General features: G+C 41.7%; 2 protein-coding genes and 1 long non-coding RNA gene across 9 annotated transcripts in view; 1 reads left to right on the forward strand and 2 right to left on the reverse strand.

Moving 5' to 3' along the window:
- Window positions 1–607, reverse strand: part of cpne5b (copine Vb) — an 82262-nt gene extending 81655 nt beyond the window's left edge. Inside the window, exon 1 of one of the 2 annotated variants that reach the window (XM_035632620.2) lies at window positions 32–607. In XM_035632620.2, coding sequence (XP_035488513.1) covers window positions 32–150 — 119 coding nt within the window. In that variant the 5' untranslated portion in view covers window positions 151–607. The remainder of the gene's footprint in view (window positions 1–31) is intronic. The other variant, XM_035632621.2, reaches the window with a different exon arrangement.
- A 6444-nt stretch (window positions 608–7051) lies between these two features.
- On the forward strand, window positions 7052–8063 carry LOC118309350. Of its 2 annotated transcripts, XR_004793464.2 has the most exons (3): window positions 7227–7245; window positions 7437–7542; window positions 7631–8063. It is a non-coding gene; the product is annotated as an uncharacterized LOC118309350 (long non-coding RNA). The 2 variants fall into 2 exon arrangements; XR_004793463.2 differs by having other exon boundaries at window positions 7052–7542.
- A 3139-nt stretch (window positions 8064–11202) lies between these two features.
- The window catches only part of kif21b (kinesin family member 21B), a 55356-nt gene continuing 50098 nt past the window's right edge, over window positions 11203–16460 (reverse strand). For all 5 annotated transcript variants that reach the window (XM_035631369.2, XM_035631370.2, XM_035631371.2 and 2 more), the window contains one exon: window positions 11203–15823. Coding sequence is in view for 2 of the 5 variants with exons in the window: in XM_035631371.2 (XP_035487264.2) it covers window positions 15775–15823 (49 nt within the window). In the remaining 3 variants the exon portion in view is untranslated. The remainder of the gene's footprint in view (window positions 15824–16460) is intronic.

Genomic DNA, 16460 nt, shown 5'->3' on the forward strand with positions numbered 1-16460 from the left:
ACACACACACGCACACACACCCTTCACTCACCTGCAGGAGACGGTGATTTCCACTTTGGTGGCGGGGATGTTGCCGGTGATCGGGTCGAAGTCGTACACCGATGCCATGTCGTCCAGCTTGTCCATAACGTCTCCCTCCATCATCTCCATCGCCGGGGGTCGGAGAGGCTCGGGTGTGATCCGAGAGGCGCACAGTCTGGCCCCGATGGAGCGCGACGGGTCCCCGGCGACTCCGCAGACCAGATCAGAGACCAGGCGGTCTCCGGTCCGACCGGGTGAGGCAGCCACTGCACTAATCTCGACGCTGGCGAGGACGGAGGCAGGAAGCGCCAAGTGAGGGCAACACTCGCACAAAAAGAAAACGCACAGGCGCACGTGTTTCACTGGCCGTGCAGCAGTGAAGCGAATTCAAACAAAATGTGGTTGGTTCACAAGCCCAAGGAGAGAGTGTGAGATCACTGTTGCGCCTTCAGCGAGCGGCTGCACATCACGTGGCGAGGTGGACTGCGCTCTGCGCTCTGTCCTCGGTCTGTGCGCGTGGAGAGAAGAACCGAGCTACGATCGAACCCACCCATTCTCCTCCCACACGGACTTACTCTCAAGTGCTGGCAACCCTGCCCCGGTGCTATCAGTCACCCTGCAACCTCTCTCTCTCTCTCTCTCTCTCTCTCCATCCCTCTCTCCCTCCCTCTCCCTCTCTCCCTCTCGTCTAGTAGAATTACGCACGGATGCTACATAATATATATGCACTTCTTCTTAACGATGAAATAAAGATCAGTATCTGTCATAACAAATACTTGTTTCTTGCTGCTCTCTTATTATTATTTTTTCCCCCGGGCTGAGGTCAAGGAGGAAAATACACAATTGGACATAGCTTCAGTGTCAGTGGGTCACAAGCCAGAAAGGTGGAAAAAAGATTTCAGCACCACGGCACTGGACAGCTCCCAGAATAAACCATTCAGCTCAGTCGTGGGGAAAAAACAACAACAACAAAAAACAGCAAACAAGTTATGATAAACTTTAAATGCAATTCAAACTCACCTAGCAGTAATTGTACATTCTACCAAAGATATTACATCCAAATGGATGTGGAGTTGCAAAATGGTGAAAACGTTCACTGTTTTGCCTTCCCATTGTGATGGAGGGGGCATGCACATGTCAGTTTAAGAAAAGGCTGTTACCAATAAAAATGTGTTCTTGCGGGCCTATTTGAAAAAAACTAATATTAATTACAGGGAGGGAATTACATACAGATTTAATGGCCACCGTCCATCATTAGCCTATTGTACGCAGCTAAGACCTGCTCTGTAAACCACATTGTAATGAATATGCTAATGTGCGGCTGCCTGCCAAGAAGGTGATGAGTTTGTCACTTTTGGATAACTACAAATTCCTTCATCATTACTTTATCAACCTGCAAAACTTCAGTTGTGATCTTATTTTCCATTAGACATCACTTGTCCTGTATCTCTACATTTTCTGTCTCTCACACACACACACACACACACACACACACACACACACACACACACACACACACACACACACACACACACACACACACACACACACACACACACACACACACACACACACACACACACACACACACACACACACACACACACACACACACACACACACACACACACACACACACACACACAGGGAGTTGCACAGCTATAAACCATTTTACCTCCTTTCATAAATGGGTGCAGAAGCACGTGCCACACAGCTCAGCATAGAGCACCTACTAGCATCCGGATTCTCGAAATCAATTTACCCCGGCAAAGGACGCTTCTGCCCACACAGCCCTCCAGCTCAGAATCAGGATCACGCACATTCACTCACCCCCCCCACGCGCGCACGCGCACACGCACACACACACACACACACACACACACACACACACACACACACACACACACACACACACACACACACACACACACACACACACACACACACACACACACACACACACACACACACACACACACACACACACACACACACTCCTTCTTGCAGACGTACACACCAAAAGGCGCATATAAAAAACAAATTATGTTTTCATATGTCATCGAACAACCCATAAGCAGAGATAAAGATGCACACACGCACACACATCTACATACACATCCCCTTCCCTTTCCAGAATGATTCATGTTTTTAGGAGCTCGCTGTTTAGTGTGGGTGAGCACGTTATTGCAGATGTTCCAAGGAGTGGGCTGGCAGCATCAGGGCCAGATGACGATGATGAAAAAAAAAAACAGGAAAGGGAGGAAGAAGACCCACAACAGCAATTTTGCCGTGAGTACCTGCAGTATTGAAAACATTTGTATACAATGGAAAATGTTTCACACATATTTCTTCAAAGTGGGGTTCAACAAACGAGGCTGCTGTAAGAGGACCAACATTAAAATGTACTAATATTCTGCCATGAGCAGCATTTTTTTTCTTATGATCCCTTCATGCAGTTTCTTTCAAGCTTTTTTTTTAACCATGATGGTGTAAATACTATTTCATCCATAAGGGTTGATGTAATGTTAATTTTGAGCACTCGACCACAGATCAGCTCTGCAACATTGAAGATTCTAAAAACTTAGCAGAGAACAATTAACCTCAACACTGACACAAACATGAGCCTGTTCATAAGTACCATTCGACTAACCTGTGTATTTCTATATCTATTCTGTGATAAACAAAAAAAAGGGACAAAAATGGATTTTCAGATTTTGAGAGCTGATGAATTACACCAAGCGTGTGTCCGTTCCTAAGTAACAAAAACTGTGTCAAGCCTATTTCGGAATGTCTAAAGGCACTGGCTTGTTGAGAGATCAATAATATAGGCCTACAAGTGCTGGATATCTCCTTTTAAATGCTGTTGCCATCCAATTGCAATGGACCAGGAGGTGGTCAATGCTTTGTACTGCTGGTGACATTAATAACACCATAGGGGATTCAAATGTCCCTTTTCCTCCTTCTGGGTCCTATTCTCTCAGCTTCCTGCAGTTTCCTAAGCACTAATTACTGTGTTTGTGCTTACTTGCGTCATGCTGTCCAAAAATATCGCCTTTCTACGAGCAATTATGCAAAAACAGACAGATGCCCTGTCAAGCAAGTGACACCAATGTATTCACCAATGTATTCACCAAAAACATTGCTTTACTCCTTTAATCTCCTTTTGTGTTACCATTATTATTATTTCAAAAAGGAAACAATAATAATAACATCGTATTACCTATTGCTTTATACAGAACGTGGTTTGCAAAAACTAGTTCATTAGGGAATCTATTGGTATTCAGATAGCCTATGATGAACGCTTTTAAAATACAATATTCTTCTCCAAATTTGACCCCAGCTCACTATGTCTCTGTCAAACCTACAAGTGCAGCTGCTGCTGGAGGAAATGAAAAGGATCTGCGGTTGCCTTCTACTTCGGCTGTTTAGGAAATTGTGCTGCATTATATTACTTAAGGAAAAGCATTCATATTTCACCGTCTTTTCTTCTCATGCTCATTTTTTAACTGGCATTTTAAATTTGGATTACATAATTTCATGCTGAAGTATTTCCACTGCTCTGTCAACATAGTCAGACAACACTAAATCCCCTCCACTTGAAATATCAACGGTAAAACTTGAACATTTTTGTGTCACTTCTTCACAGTCAAGGAGCAGACGAATTTCACTCTTTAATGAGCCAAGAGAAGAAGAAAAAAAATATGAATTTCTTCAACAAAGCCCCAAAACCATAATGCAGTGCAGCCTGAAGTATTGTCATGTTGCATTTTAAGTTAATAGTTTTACTTTACATGTTTTCTAATGCCAAATACTAAAATCTAACGACTTCGAGAGCACTGAAGCTGGAAATTCTAGAATTTTTTTTTCTTAAACACTCTTCTTTTAAGCATTTAAGACTTCCACCAGTAATCATATATCAAACCAAATACTACAACAGTAAATCCACAGTTTCAATTGTAAGACATAGGATTTTGAAAAACAAAAAAACAAAATGTAAAAATTCAAAGATGATGTGCTGAAAGCCTTCAGCGCAAAAGAAAAACGCCCATCACCACAAGCAACTCTCCAACAGAAAGCCCAAGTGTGCTCAAAAAGGCACTTGGAACAGACTTTTAAATGCAAGATCTCTTATTATTACACCAACACACATTTGTGTACATCTTAAGCAAACACCACTGGGCTCTAATTCATGATTGAGCTGGTTTTAATGGCTGCTGAGGCTTTGTGTTTCCCTCTGGGCACCTCGCCTCTTCTCTGTAAAGAGGTAGGGGGTTTGATAAAGCCCAGTTCAAAAGGGCCACATGTTCCCTCCCAGGGTGTAATCCTGCCCCGTGGCCCCGCTGTTTCATTCAGAATCAAACCCCTCCTGATGTGGCAGCAACACAGAAAAACCTTAAAGATTGCTCTAACATTGCCAAACAAAGAGAAGGCGTAATAAACACACACACACGCACACACGCGTGCACACACACCACACAGTATTAATGTTGGACTAGGGCAGCCTGGGTAGATGACTGGATGGACGATTGGCTGGCTTACAACCCAGTGCTCAGTGGAGATTCAACGACCTGGGTTCCACGTTTCTATGCGCTGCAACCAATTTAATGATAAAACTGACCACCAATAGTTCAACAATAGATTCCCAGTCACTCAAACTCCTTGTGAAGTCCTTCAGTCAAGACTTGCAGCTGCTATAGTATCACCACTGGGTCTTCAAGGGAGGCTGCCTGGAGTTTGGCTCTTTAGAAAATAAGCCCGTTTAAATGCTATGAATTAAGAGGAAGATGGTGCCCGCGATAAGTACAGAAATTCGCTGGTGGAAACTTTTCACCCAGTGACTTCTTTTAAAACATCTAGAGGGAGCACTCTCCTCCCGCCGCTCAATGTCAGCACTCTGGATGATGACACAATTACACGTGGCCTTTATTGAATTATTTGCCTCTGCAAACCCCCTCGAGACTGTGGTTAAAGCCTTAATGAAGTAAGGCACAGCAATAGATAAAATTAGTCTAAATATATTTAATTTAGTTTGATTATCACACATCCTGTGTCAAAAAAAACAACCAAAGACACAGCTCTATCTGTAATAACCTTCGGATATATAGCGGTGGACTGGTAGCCTGCCAAGAGTGTTTCCTGCTTCTAGCTTATTGCCTGCAGGAACAGCAACCTGTCTTCCTGTAATCTTGACCAGCAAGAAGAGCAAAGACAGTGGGTAGACAGATGGACAGGTACTAAGAAGACACATTCCTAAATTATTATTTTGAATTTTGATTAAATTTCATTTGAAAATTTGATTTCAGGCAATTCTTTGTGATTGAAATCATCCCTCCATTCTTCTTCGTCAATGGAATGGTTAATAAGTTTAGAAAAAAAGATTGGTAAAGCTCTTTTGTGTGTATACTGAAGATGAAGCATGAACACTGTAGACCGGGGGAAACTGCTAACCTGGCTCCGTCGCAAGATTTAAACAATGGAATCCAGCTCTGTGCACCTATAATGTTCGCAGGTTAACACTGTACATAATGAGTTACATGCTGAATGTCTTGGTTGGGGCCCGCGACCTCCTCACTCACTGAGGAAATACCTTTAGGTCCTGTTGGTAATGAGCCATAAAAATGCAACATGTCATGTTTTTTTCCCACTGAGTCAAGCCAAGAAATGGCTCCAACACATATATTGATATATTGATATATATATATATTTATATATATATATATATATAATGGGTTTATAAGAGCCACTGTGCATGTGAGATAAAATCTTAACAGACCCTCGCTCACTTCCTCCTGCTTCCTGTCTTCGGGGCTAAGCCGGGCGAATCATCTCCTTGCTGTATAGCTTCACATATATGAGAGTGGTATTGATCTCGTAATCTAACTCAACTGGAATTTGGTGCAGTGTGGAGAAGGATGGATGATATATAAAAAAGGTAAATGTCACTGTTAAAGAGAAGCCATGCAAAAACATTTCATAAATAGAAATAAATAAATGAATAATAAAGAAGCTCTTCTATTGGCAACAATACTGTAGTGTTATGGTTTAATTTGCATTTGTAGCTCAAAGTACAAGTATTGATGAACGTATCAGCTGTACATTTCACTGAACACCCACTGCTCAGTGAAGGCCTGCACCCTTACTTTCTCCAACTAGTAATGTGACGCAACAGTTTGGGATGTTCTCATCTCATTTGTTTGACATGGCACTTAATTCAGACCAAGACATGAGCCACCAAATAAAGAGTCAACTCTCAATATGAGAGGCTATGCGAATGTACAACATTATAAATTGTCAAATGACACAAGCTTACTCACCCATGTTCTTGTGACAAAGTGGGGGAGATCTCTCTTTACTCACCTTGTGTATTTGCTATTTCTATTTTTTTTAAATGTTCAAAATAAAATATTTCAATTCAATTCAATTCAATGACCATGTTTTTTTTCTACATGCGTTCATTTCACCATAATCCAACACTGCTCATTTAACATTGCTTCACTCACTATACCATTTTTGTTAATGTTAGCATTATGTTACAGTTAGCATAAAAGTGAGTTAAAGCTAACACATAGCTGTAAGTTAGTTTCAATAATCTTAATTATGTTGAAAGGTTTGGAAATTGTTTGATAGATTTTTGTTCTCTGTTAATACTGACCATTGTTTGTTCCATTACTCAGAGCCACCATGCGGGACTTTAGTTTGGCAGCGGCCCGCCAGCATTTCCTGGTTTTTATATGGTGTTGGTGATGTCATCACTGATGTCATGGCTTAAACCAACTGGAGGGGTTTTCTTTTTAGTGGGTTTAATCAGTCTGGTGGTTTGTTGCTTGTTGATACAATGTGTTGGGATATTTACCTCTGATATAGTAATTAGTGATGTAATTAGCTTGGATAAAAGTAGTTAAAGTTACATGTGAGGTTTCCATGTATTGAGGGTAATGTACGTGTGAACCCTCAGTGAATACGGGTATGGGCTGAAGTGGTGAAGGTGTTAGTTGAACACACTATATATATTCGGGCGGAGGGAGGGAGAGGGAACAAAGGTGAGACTGTGCTGCCTTTTGTGTGAGTTTTATGAGTTCATTAATTTAATTTTTGCCTGAGTTACACGTGTGGTGGAGAGCACCACAAATGAATATCCACCCTGGGAGAGTCAAGATGTCTGTTGAGAATGCCTGCCCACCACCTTCCCCGACATTTTCCTTTACAAACAGTTCTACAGCTCTGGTAAATGAAGGTCACTTTGACGTATCATGAGGAATGCTTTCTGTGACATTTCTGTGATACAAAGAGTAAAATGGGTCGTGAGCCGTCGATTGTTTTCAAGTGCTTTCTTAAAAGATACCAGATTGCGTCTCCAAGGTTACAACTGTCAGGTGTCCCGATAAGGATCACAGGAGGTGGATAATGTTTGACAGGACTGTTGAGATGAGGGATCAAAGGTCTGGAGTCTGTTTGCCTGTTGGATCCACCTTCACACTTCAGGGGGATTTCGGTTTGGGACGGAGAGTAAATCTGATCTGGGTGAGTGTGTTTCTGAAAATACCCTCAGGCTATACCTCAGTGGATCTTACAAAGTACTTTCCAACACGTGTACATGTTAAATCCAAAGGCTTCCCAGAGTGTGTGAGCTGCCTCGTCCCTCAGCATCATGGTGGAACTGGCTTTCTACCCAGCGGTGGCTCTCATATACTTTTTTGGAGTCATGAAAGCCACACAGGATGATCGCGTGGAGCTGGACGACCGGGCGTCGATGAACGTGTTCTGTCTGTTCGTGTTGGCACAGCCACTGTGTCTGGTACTGGGCGGATACACGGGCATGGCTACATACCTCCTCACATCTCTGGTCTCCTACAACTTCTTGCCATGGAGGAAGACAAAGCAGCCCACAAAGGGAAAAGAATCAAAGAAGAAGACAAAGTGAGAACAAGGGACGTACACTGTGTGGGCGATAAAGAGAAACCCGGATGAAAAAAATGTCGTGAAAAAATTAGAACATAATGTAAATCTTTTTTTATGAATAAAGGAATGTGTTTCTACCTTGATAACCATACAGTAGTTATTTACCCTGCTTCCATAAATCTTGTGCAGTTGTGAAAGCACTATTATTGAGTGATATTAAGGGAAGTGACTAATTTTATGAATTCCTAATGCAACAATGGTTTATTATTCCAACAAAAATGAATGGATCGTTCTGAAACTTTAATTCATAGCAGTTGGTCATCATAGCTTAACAAACGACGGCACCATATAGGCCTACAGAAAGATGTCAATAACTAAATATCTTTAAAAAAATTATAATTATGATGACCAATTATCTTAAAACCATAACTAGACCTAGAGAACTAGAGGAAAAGGGTAAGAAAGCCAATAATCATATTTCCCAAATATCTGAATCTATTCATTAAAGTGATGAAATTAATGGGTGATCAAAAGACTTATTTTATTCCATTTCTAGATAGTAAATACATGCTGCATCTCAGTATGAAAGCAAACTGCTCTGGACTGTGTGACGGTATTCAGTGACAGGAGAGAAAGCGCTAACTGCCTCTGCGCATCCTTGACATCACAGTGGGTGACTGTGTGTCGCAGTTTGAGTTTCAATAGAGATTCTAAACATCATTACAACTCGGTGGACACCTCGCTGCACACGAGTGTGACCGACTTTTGAATCAGTGAAATATTGAAGACGTTATAAACATTTATGAATGCTGCCTACACACGCATGCTCACACACACACACACACACACACACACACACACACACACACACACACACAGAGAGAATTTTCAATTATCCACCCATGTTCACGAAGGACTGCATGTCCCTCTGATGTGTCTAAGCCTGGCAGCGTGGAGTGTGTGATGTGTAAAACCGGATTCAAAGAGAGAGACAGTACAATGGGATTAGGCCGAGCCATTTGGTTGATAGTCCGTGGCTTTGTTCAGCGGTCTTGCTGATGCTCATTGTGCACATCTGAGAACCAGGGGGTTTTTGGAAGATGTTTACTACTTTCCTCAGCATTTAAATCCTCTTGGAGCTCATGTGGCATGAAGTCATTCCCCGGGCTCTGAATGTATTTCCGTGTCTCACAATGCCTCTTCCTTATTCCTCTTCCTCCAAGTGTGAATTTATGTAGGCGATAACCTCTAGTAGTGGGATTGAGGTTGTATTTCCACTGTTACCATATCTTCTTTCAAGGTTATACCTCCCTATGAAGGGACTGTTTGGCTTCGCACTCGGCATGTTTGTACCACATCCTAGGCTCTACTGTATGTGCTGTATGTTACGTGTGTAAGTGGAGCTGCTTTCTGTATCATCCATTATTTACTTGTTTTTTTTTTAATAACAGTCTACCCTTCCTGAATCCCTGTGCTCATTTACCACCATTTTCCAGCATATAAGAGGTTGCATTAGCACCCTTTTGAAATTGTGTTTGTGTCAACCTGATGAATGTAACTTCCATATTAGTAGGATTTTTGTTCTCATTTGTTTTGCTCTCCACAAAGTCCTGAGGGAGATATCTACGTTTACACTGTGTGAGCCAGCCAGTTGCTACCCTTGACTGTCTGCCATTTGATGCTAGGCAGATATTAATGTACAGGTTGATCAAAGCTTCTTTTTTTTTTCCTTAATTTGCCGCCTGCATCTGGAAACAATGGTCATGAGCACGCTGAATGTAAATCATAGTGTCGGACTGGAAAATCCAAAGAATGAGGACGCTCTGTGGAGCTGAGAGAAACTACTGTCAGTTGTTTCATCACTTCATATGTCACCAATGATACACATTTGATTCATTGTTAAACAAATGTGGATTTAAGTACCTCTCATATACTTTGTTTCAAAGTTTAAAACTGTAGTTGAGACTATAGCCGACCTCTCTGGGAGTTTCACAGACTGCCAACAATTTGACACTATGCTAAAAATGACAATGCGAACACACTGATGTTTAGTAGATAATGTTATTCATTCATCATCCTAGTTTACCATTTTTTTTTATGCCAGCTTTTCCTAATTAGCATGACAGACAAAGTACAGCTGACAAAGATGGGAGTGTCGCTGTTGATCATAATGGAGAAATCTGAGAAGTTTTGACCTTATGTTGTCACAAAATGAAAATTAATTTTTGTTTACTCATCGGCAAGCAAGAGAGATTTACTCTTCTCTGAGGGAATTTGGCTGAATTTCAAACATCTTTTCATAGTTACAGGGTGATTGATGAGAGTAAAGCCAAGACTGATGGATCAGCGAGTAAGGCCAGACCCACTGGAGCGCTGTGGTGTAATGAAACCGATGAAGACATTCCAATGAAACTTCAGGTTTACAAGGAGGGAACAACTGGAACCCACAGAGCTGGTACGTGACAGAGTTTGTTATGGATGTTTATTTGTTTGTGACTGGCATCTTCAAATGTGTTTCCGTCTCCTTGGAGGCAATAATGGCCGTCGTACATCACAGTGCATGTGTCTCCCGTCGTGGCTGGGACAAGCGCAGCCCAACACAAGTTAATGATCGGAGTTTGCCAAGGAAATGAAGATGTATGAGTTTTGAGTGTGCATCCACAGCCCCGAGGTAGATGAAAAACATCCCCACATGTCTGCATCCCATCGCTTACAACCCGTTGGTCGGTTTATCCTGAATGATCAATAAACTCCTGGTCCATCTGCACGGTAGAAGGTCATTTTCATTCTCAGCTCCTTTTTGTCTTAATGTCAGACAGAGGAAATCCAGAGCTGAGTGCGGTAATCTGCAGACAGTTCGGTAAACACTTGTAAAAAGGTTAATCAATCGTGGTTAAAAAACAACAACAACCTGTCAAATAATCAAGTGTCATTTGTCAAAGGGCTTTCTTTGATTTTCATTTATCACCTTGGACAGAACTTGCCATGACATTATCGAATAATATTAATTGTCTCAGTCATTCGGCCAAAAGCATTTCAGAAAATAGCGGAAAGTGCCTGTCACAGTTTCCTTCTGTCTTCAAAGTGCTCGTGTTGTGTGATCAACTGATTCTAACGCACAAATAGCAGGTAACAACGATACAGAGAAAAACAGTAGTTGAATTTTTTCCTTGAAAATTCCATCAAACTACATTAAAATCTGATCTGGTTGAAGGGTTATTATACTATATATATATATATACATATATATATATATATATATCTCACACCAAAAGGAAACAGTTGTTTTCAACTTGGGGTATTTATTTTCTTGAAGGAATGTGTCCCTCATTAAATATTTATGTACAATATTTACAGTTAAACATATTTTACATGGCTTGGTTGCATGCACATTGACATTTACATCAGAAAAACTGTACAGACATTTACACTCAGAAGAGGGAGCAGTCTGTGCAATAAAAGGCACACATGACCTTTGGCCCCTGCATTTATGACCCATGAGTACATATTTCACAGACAGTGTCATGTATGGTATTACTACCACGTGAGCTCAACATGACAACACACACACACACACACACACACACACACACACACACAAACTACACGAGCAGCTGCAGAGAAGACGTGTGTTGCTGTGTGATAGCGATTCTTCTGACAAGCCGCAGAGCAGTTTAGTGCCCTCTTGATCAGCAGCACCCTTGATTGTGTCTGCATGTGATTCCATCCACTCAGCAGCCCGAGGCTAAGTTGAAAGTCTTTTCAGCCATAATGAAAAAAGAGAGCAGAGGCATCGTCTGACTCAGAACAGAATTCCACAATCTGCAGGACAATCTACAATCGTCTGAATGAGTCCGCTAGAGATTCAGGATATTAAGTGAATGATTATCAATGTCCTACGTACACATTCTGTTTCTTTAAGGCAGTAAAGCCTGTTGGCTGAGGCACGAGGCTGAAGCTGAGACACTGACTACTAAAGCTTCCATCTCCCAGTAGTCATTAGATGGTCGGGCTGGGCTGGTTGGGGAGTGGTAAAGGTGGTAATCACACACTCAGTTTGACTGGCAGCTGGACTCCCCGGTCTGTTCTGTGGTTCAATATTGACGAGCAGGCAGACTAATTAAAGCCATTATACACTGAATTTGACGTTTGTTTTTTTTGGTGCAGTCTCTTGTTTGTTATCAATAAGATCAAGAATCATGTGTGAACCCCAGCAGACAGCCAGGGAACAAACCAGTTGGACTCTTCTGAGCATCCACAGAGGTTTGCATGCTGCTCGGTCAAACGGAAAAATCCTCATTCTCTTGAAGTATCTTGTATAAAAAAGGGACTTTAAAGGCATGGACATAGCGAGGACTGTGTACATCTTGACTTACATGTTGTATCAGCACAAACATTAATATCACTGGTTTCTAAACCTACTGTAGATCTAAACAGGTGTGTTCTTTTCAGTACAATGTCAGTGGTTTGAGCCTTGTTTGAGACAATTACAGTCCTTGTAAACCAAGTCAAAAACTAGGCTCAATACATAACTGGAAAAAAAGCTTGTAGAGTATTCACAGCAATGTTCATTATCCAAAGTGCAAGTAAATCCTAACTTACAGCGTTTACACTGAGGCAGTTAACCTCACCTGCATCTGCTCTGTAAAAGAAAAAATGACATGACGCACCTATTTACACTAACTCAAGTCATGAAGTGGTGCTGACATTGCCTGAAGTCCAAGCAACGCAGCTCGGGGCATCGCTGGGTGGAGGTAATTAAAAAGGCAATTCTGTTTGGCTACAATTAGTCTTCCAGTGAAGCATCTTTTTTTTGAAACACTACATTTTATGCATAATACACTGACTATCGATCACTGGGAATACCAACTCATGGCCAGATCCTTCCAAAATTTTGAAAGTGAATCCGCTCAGGTGTTTAATATTATGTCTGGTGATATAAGGAGCAAGGTGTTGCAACGTTTTTGAGATGTCGAATGAACCAACGAGAGCCTCTACCATCATGCGTCCTACAGCAAATGTACAAGCACAGGGAACATGAGTGTCTAAAGCTACAGTACTACAACATCCTCTCCAGCAAAAAATAGGAGTGTGGATGAGGGAAGTAAAGAGAGATTAAGGCTCTTTTAGCTTTGTTATCACATGAAGCACCACCGGGCGGGTGACCGGGGTCAGTTCGGCTTATTGGCACAGATAATTACATGATCTACAGTGAAGGGGCCTGTAGAGTCTGACTTTAGGGGAACGTATACAACCCATTATCACGCAGGCTTATTTCCCTACTGACCACGTTTTGTACCGCTCACTCCAGGAAAGCCACTTCACAAATAATACATTTTTAACAAGTAATTATGGTAATAATAAATTTTAAAAAAACTGTGCACATCTCCCGGAGTTGCAAGACATTCAGCTTTGGCCAGATTGGGAAGATGTTTACATTTTGTACAAAAAACACAATACATATGAAATAAGTAAAGGGAGTCAAACGCAAAAGATAAATCATTAAAGTGAGTATTATCACAAAAAGGGGTGATACACTGATTGTACCTTTTTTTCTCAAAAGAAAAAAAAATGTCTCAAACATTTGGTCAATTCAAAGAGCTACCTCAATGCACAGGGTCAAGTAATGACTTAAGTCTGACTATAATTATCCTTCGACCTTTACCTGAGATTCTAAGTATAGGAACACATTAAAAGGGAGAACGCGTCAACAAATCACCACCCACACACACACGTTTGCATTCATAAACCCCCCGGCACAAAACCAAATCATTGCTTTTGGAGAGTGGTAGCAGCTCAAAATTCACATTGGATACATCAAACATCAGCAGTGCATACTCAATTATTGTAGGATAATTTGTAGATGTGTTAAAGGCATTCACTAACTCCCACTCCAAGCTGTGTTTAATAACACTACATATGTTTCTGGGTCTTTTTTTTTAAGGATAAGGGCACGGAAGTGTTTGTTTCTCTACGGAGGGACTGAGATGTCAAAACTGAACTGAGTGATAGTGTGATGCAAACGGACAAGATGTGGGTTTTTACAGTGTTGAGACACCTGCATGACGAGAGGCTTTTAAATGCATTATGGAGTAATACAGAAAAAGTTCATAAACAGAGAGTATCCTGAATGCTTGTTATCCAAAGGCATCAGAAAAAAACAAGACAACTGAAAAGACTTTTTAGACCTCGGTTATTACTGTTGCCCGTAGGTGAGTGAATTGTACGTATGCACGTGCATGTGTGAGCGTCAAAGGACTGCTGCAGTGCTGAACTAGTTTCACTGAAAAGACACTAAATCAACACAGTGAGCTGCGCCAACGCCCATAAGGCAAGATTGGGTAACCGAAACCTCCCCTGAAATCCTGTGTTTGTGTGTGTCTGCAGTTTGTGCATATGTGCGCTTTGCCCCCACACACACACAAAATGTGTCACATTAACAGATTTGTACAGGAAGTTTCTTCCCGTCTTTCAATGTAGCAGCACATAGTGGGTGGAGGAAAACTGGGATTTTAAATAGAAACCCCTCTCAGTTATGACCTACTTTCCCCCAAGTAATCTTTGCGGTAAAGCAGCCGGTAGAGCTGCAAGAACTCTACTTAAATTGGCTTCCCAGAGAAGTTCAGTAGCTGGGAAGGAAGTCGAGGCTGGTCAGTCTGTCACTGTCCCTAACCTTACAGATCAGAGAGGAGGGAGGGGGAAATTATATGAGGAGGATAAATGGCAGGTACTGTGTGATGGTTGAGATAATGATCCGGGCCACAATAGAGGATCTAATTCACAAATGTGTGAGGTGTGTGTACTGAAGGCATGTACTGTTTGTGCCATGTGCACGGCGTATCCTACTTTTTTGCCAGTAAGCACTTCGAGAGCAGACTGCACAATCCGGTCAGATCCTCTGGGGGCCGGTGCTACCTTTAGTTGTGCTACTGGACGTGTGCTTCGCTGTTTGCAAGGTCAGCAGCTAGACAGTCTGATAGCCGGAGGGCCACGGAGGACACATCCACCCAGAGACGAGGAGCCAGGCATTTTATGAAGACTTCAAGATGTCAAGCACCAGGTTTTTGTGCACAGAGACCCGTAAAAATGTTCCCCCCCACCAAAGTCCAAAACAACTGAGGTAGGGAAAATAATAAATTAATTAAAAAACATAAAACTAAACACGACTTGATGAATGCAGTTAAAAGTTTCAGTGATGTACTGTATAAATCTACGTGTTCTGTGCAATTCTCCAGCAGGTTTAAATCAAGATCAGCGACAGTCTACAGATCGTCCCTCTGCAAAGAACACATGGTCTGACCGTCCAGTGTGTTCAGAGTCAGAACAACCACAGCACGAAGGAGAACAAATAGTCTTGAATGCAGGAACAGAAGATCCATTTGTTAGGTAGCGTCGCTGCGAGATTCAAACACGGACTGTGTCTCGGCTGTCAGACGATAGATACATGAATACACACGTTCATCTCCACTGTTCCATAAGGCTTCTGAAACCTTTTTCTCTTCCTTTTCATACCAGATTTGATGTAGGGAGAACTATTGTTCTGACTGATGTATCCATGGCGAGGAAGATGTGGTTTATCTTTTCCAAATAGCATCACACTTGAATGGCACTTTCAAATTGGCAATAAAAAAGAAAAATCTGTGAGGCAAATAGTCCTTTGCCTTTGAAAATAAATTCCACCGCGGCGCCATCATTTTGTTGTGTGACAAAGGAAAAGAAACACCTTGATTGCCTTGGAAACTGTGATTTCAGTGTCGCATCCCATTACTAGAAGTGAACAGGTCACAGATAGCGGGTGAAGTTGCAGCACGATGCCTGACAAAGAAAATGGTCATTTCAGTTGTCTTTCGGTTGTCACCTCTTCCTCCACACCTTTGACAGCCAGATCTTCACTGTCTTGTCGCTAGAGAGAGAGAGAGAGGGTGGAAGTGGAGGGGGGGGGGGTCACAACAGAGGAAGAAAATAAGAGAACATCAATCAGCCAGTCTTTCCTTTCAAAAAAGAATCCATTGTGCATCAGACACAACACAAAGGCATTGTCTTCAAACTACATTTCACACACACACACACACACACACACACACACACACACACACACACACACACACACACACACACACACACACACACACACACACACACATGCCCACACACAATTCAATAAAGAATCTCCTCAGTTACAGTAAAAAAAAAGTTGGATTCAGAATTTTCTAACAAGTTAATCTAATCAACCTACCCACATCTCTACTCCCAACTGACCAGGCAATTACATTTTCACTTTCACAGTGTTAGAAGTTACATTTTCAAGGAGGTAGGTGTTAAGAGATGTTTAATGTCAATTGAGTAAATTCTGTCTGAAAGGCAATACTGAATGTGTTTGAAACACAGTTTATCAATGTTTATTTATCCCATTTCCTCATTTTACACATACAGTAGCTAACTGCTTCCTGTCTGTAGCCTTAAACTGAACAAGAAGAACAAGAAGACAAATATGAAGGTGGTATGGACCTTCTTGTCTAACTCTCAGGAAGAAATAAATT

Source organism: Scophthalmus maximus, chromosome 6, assembly GCF_022379125.1.
Source record: "Scophthalmus maximus strain ysfricsl-2021 chromosome 6, ASM2237912v1, whole genome shotgun sequence".
In the NCBI taxonomy this organism is placed as follows: Eukaryota; Metazoa; Chordata; class Actinopteri; order Pleuronectiformes; family Scophthalmidae; genus Scophthalmus; species Scophthalmus maximus.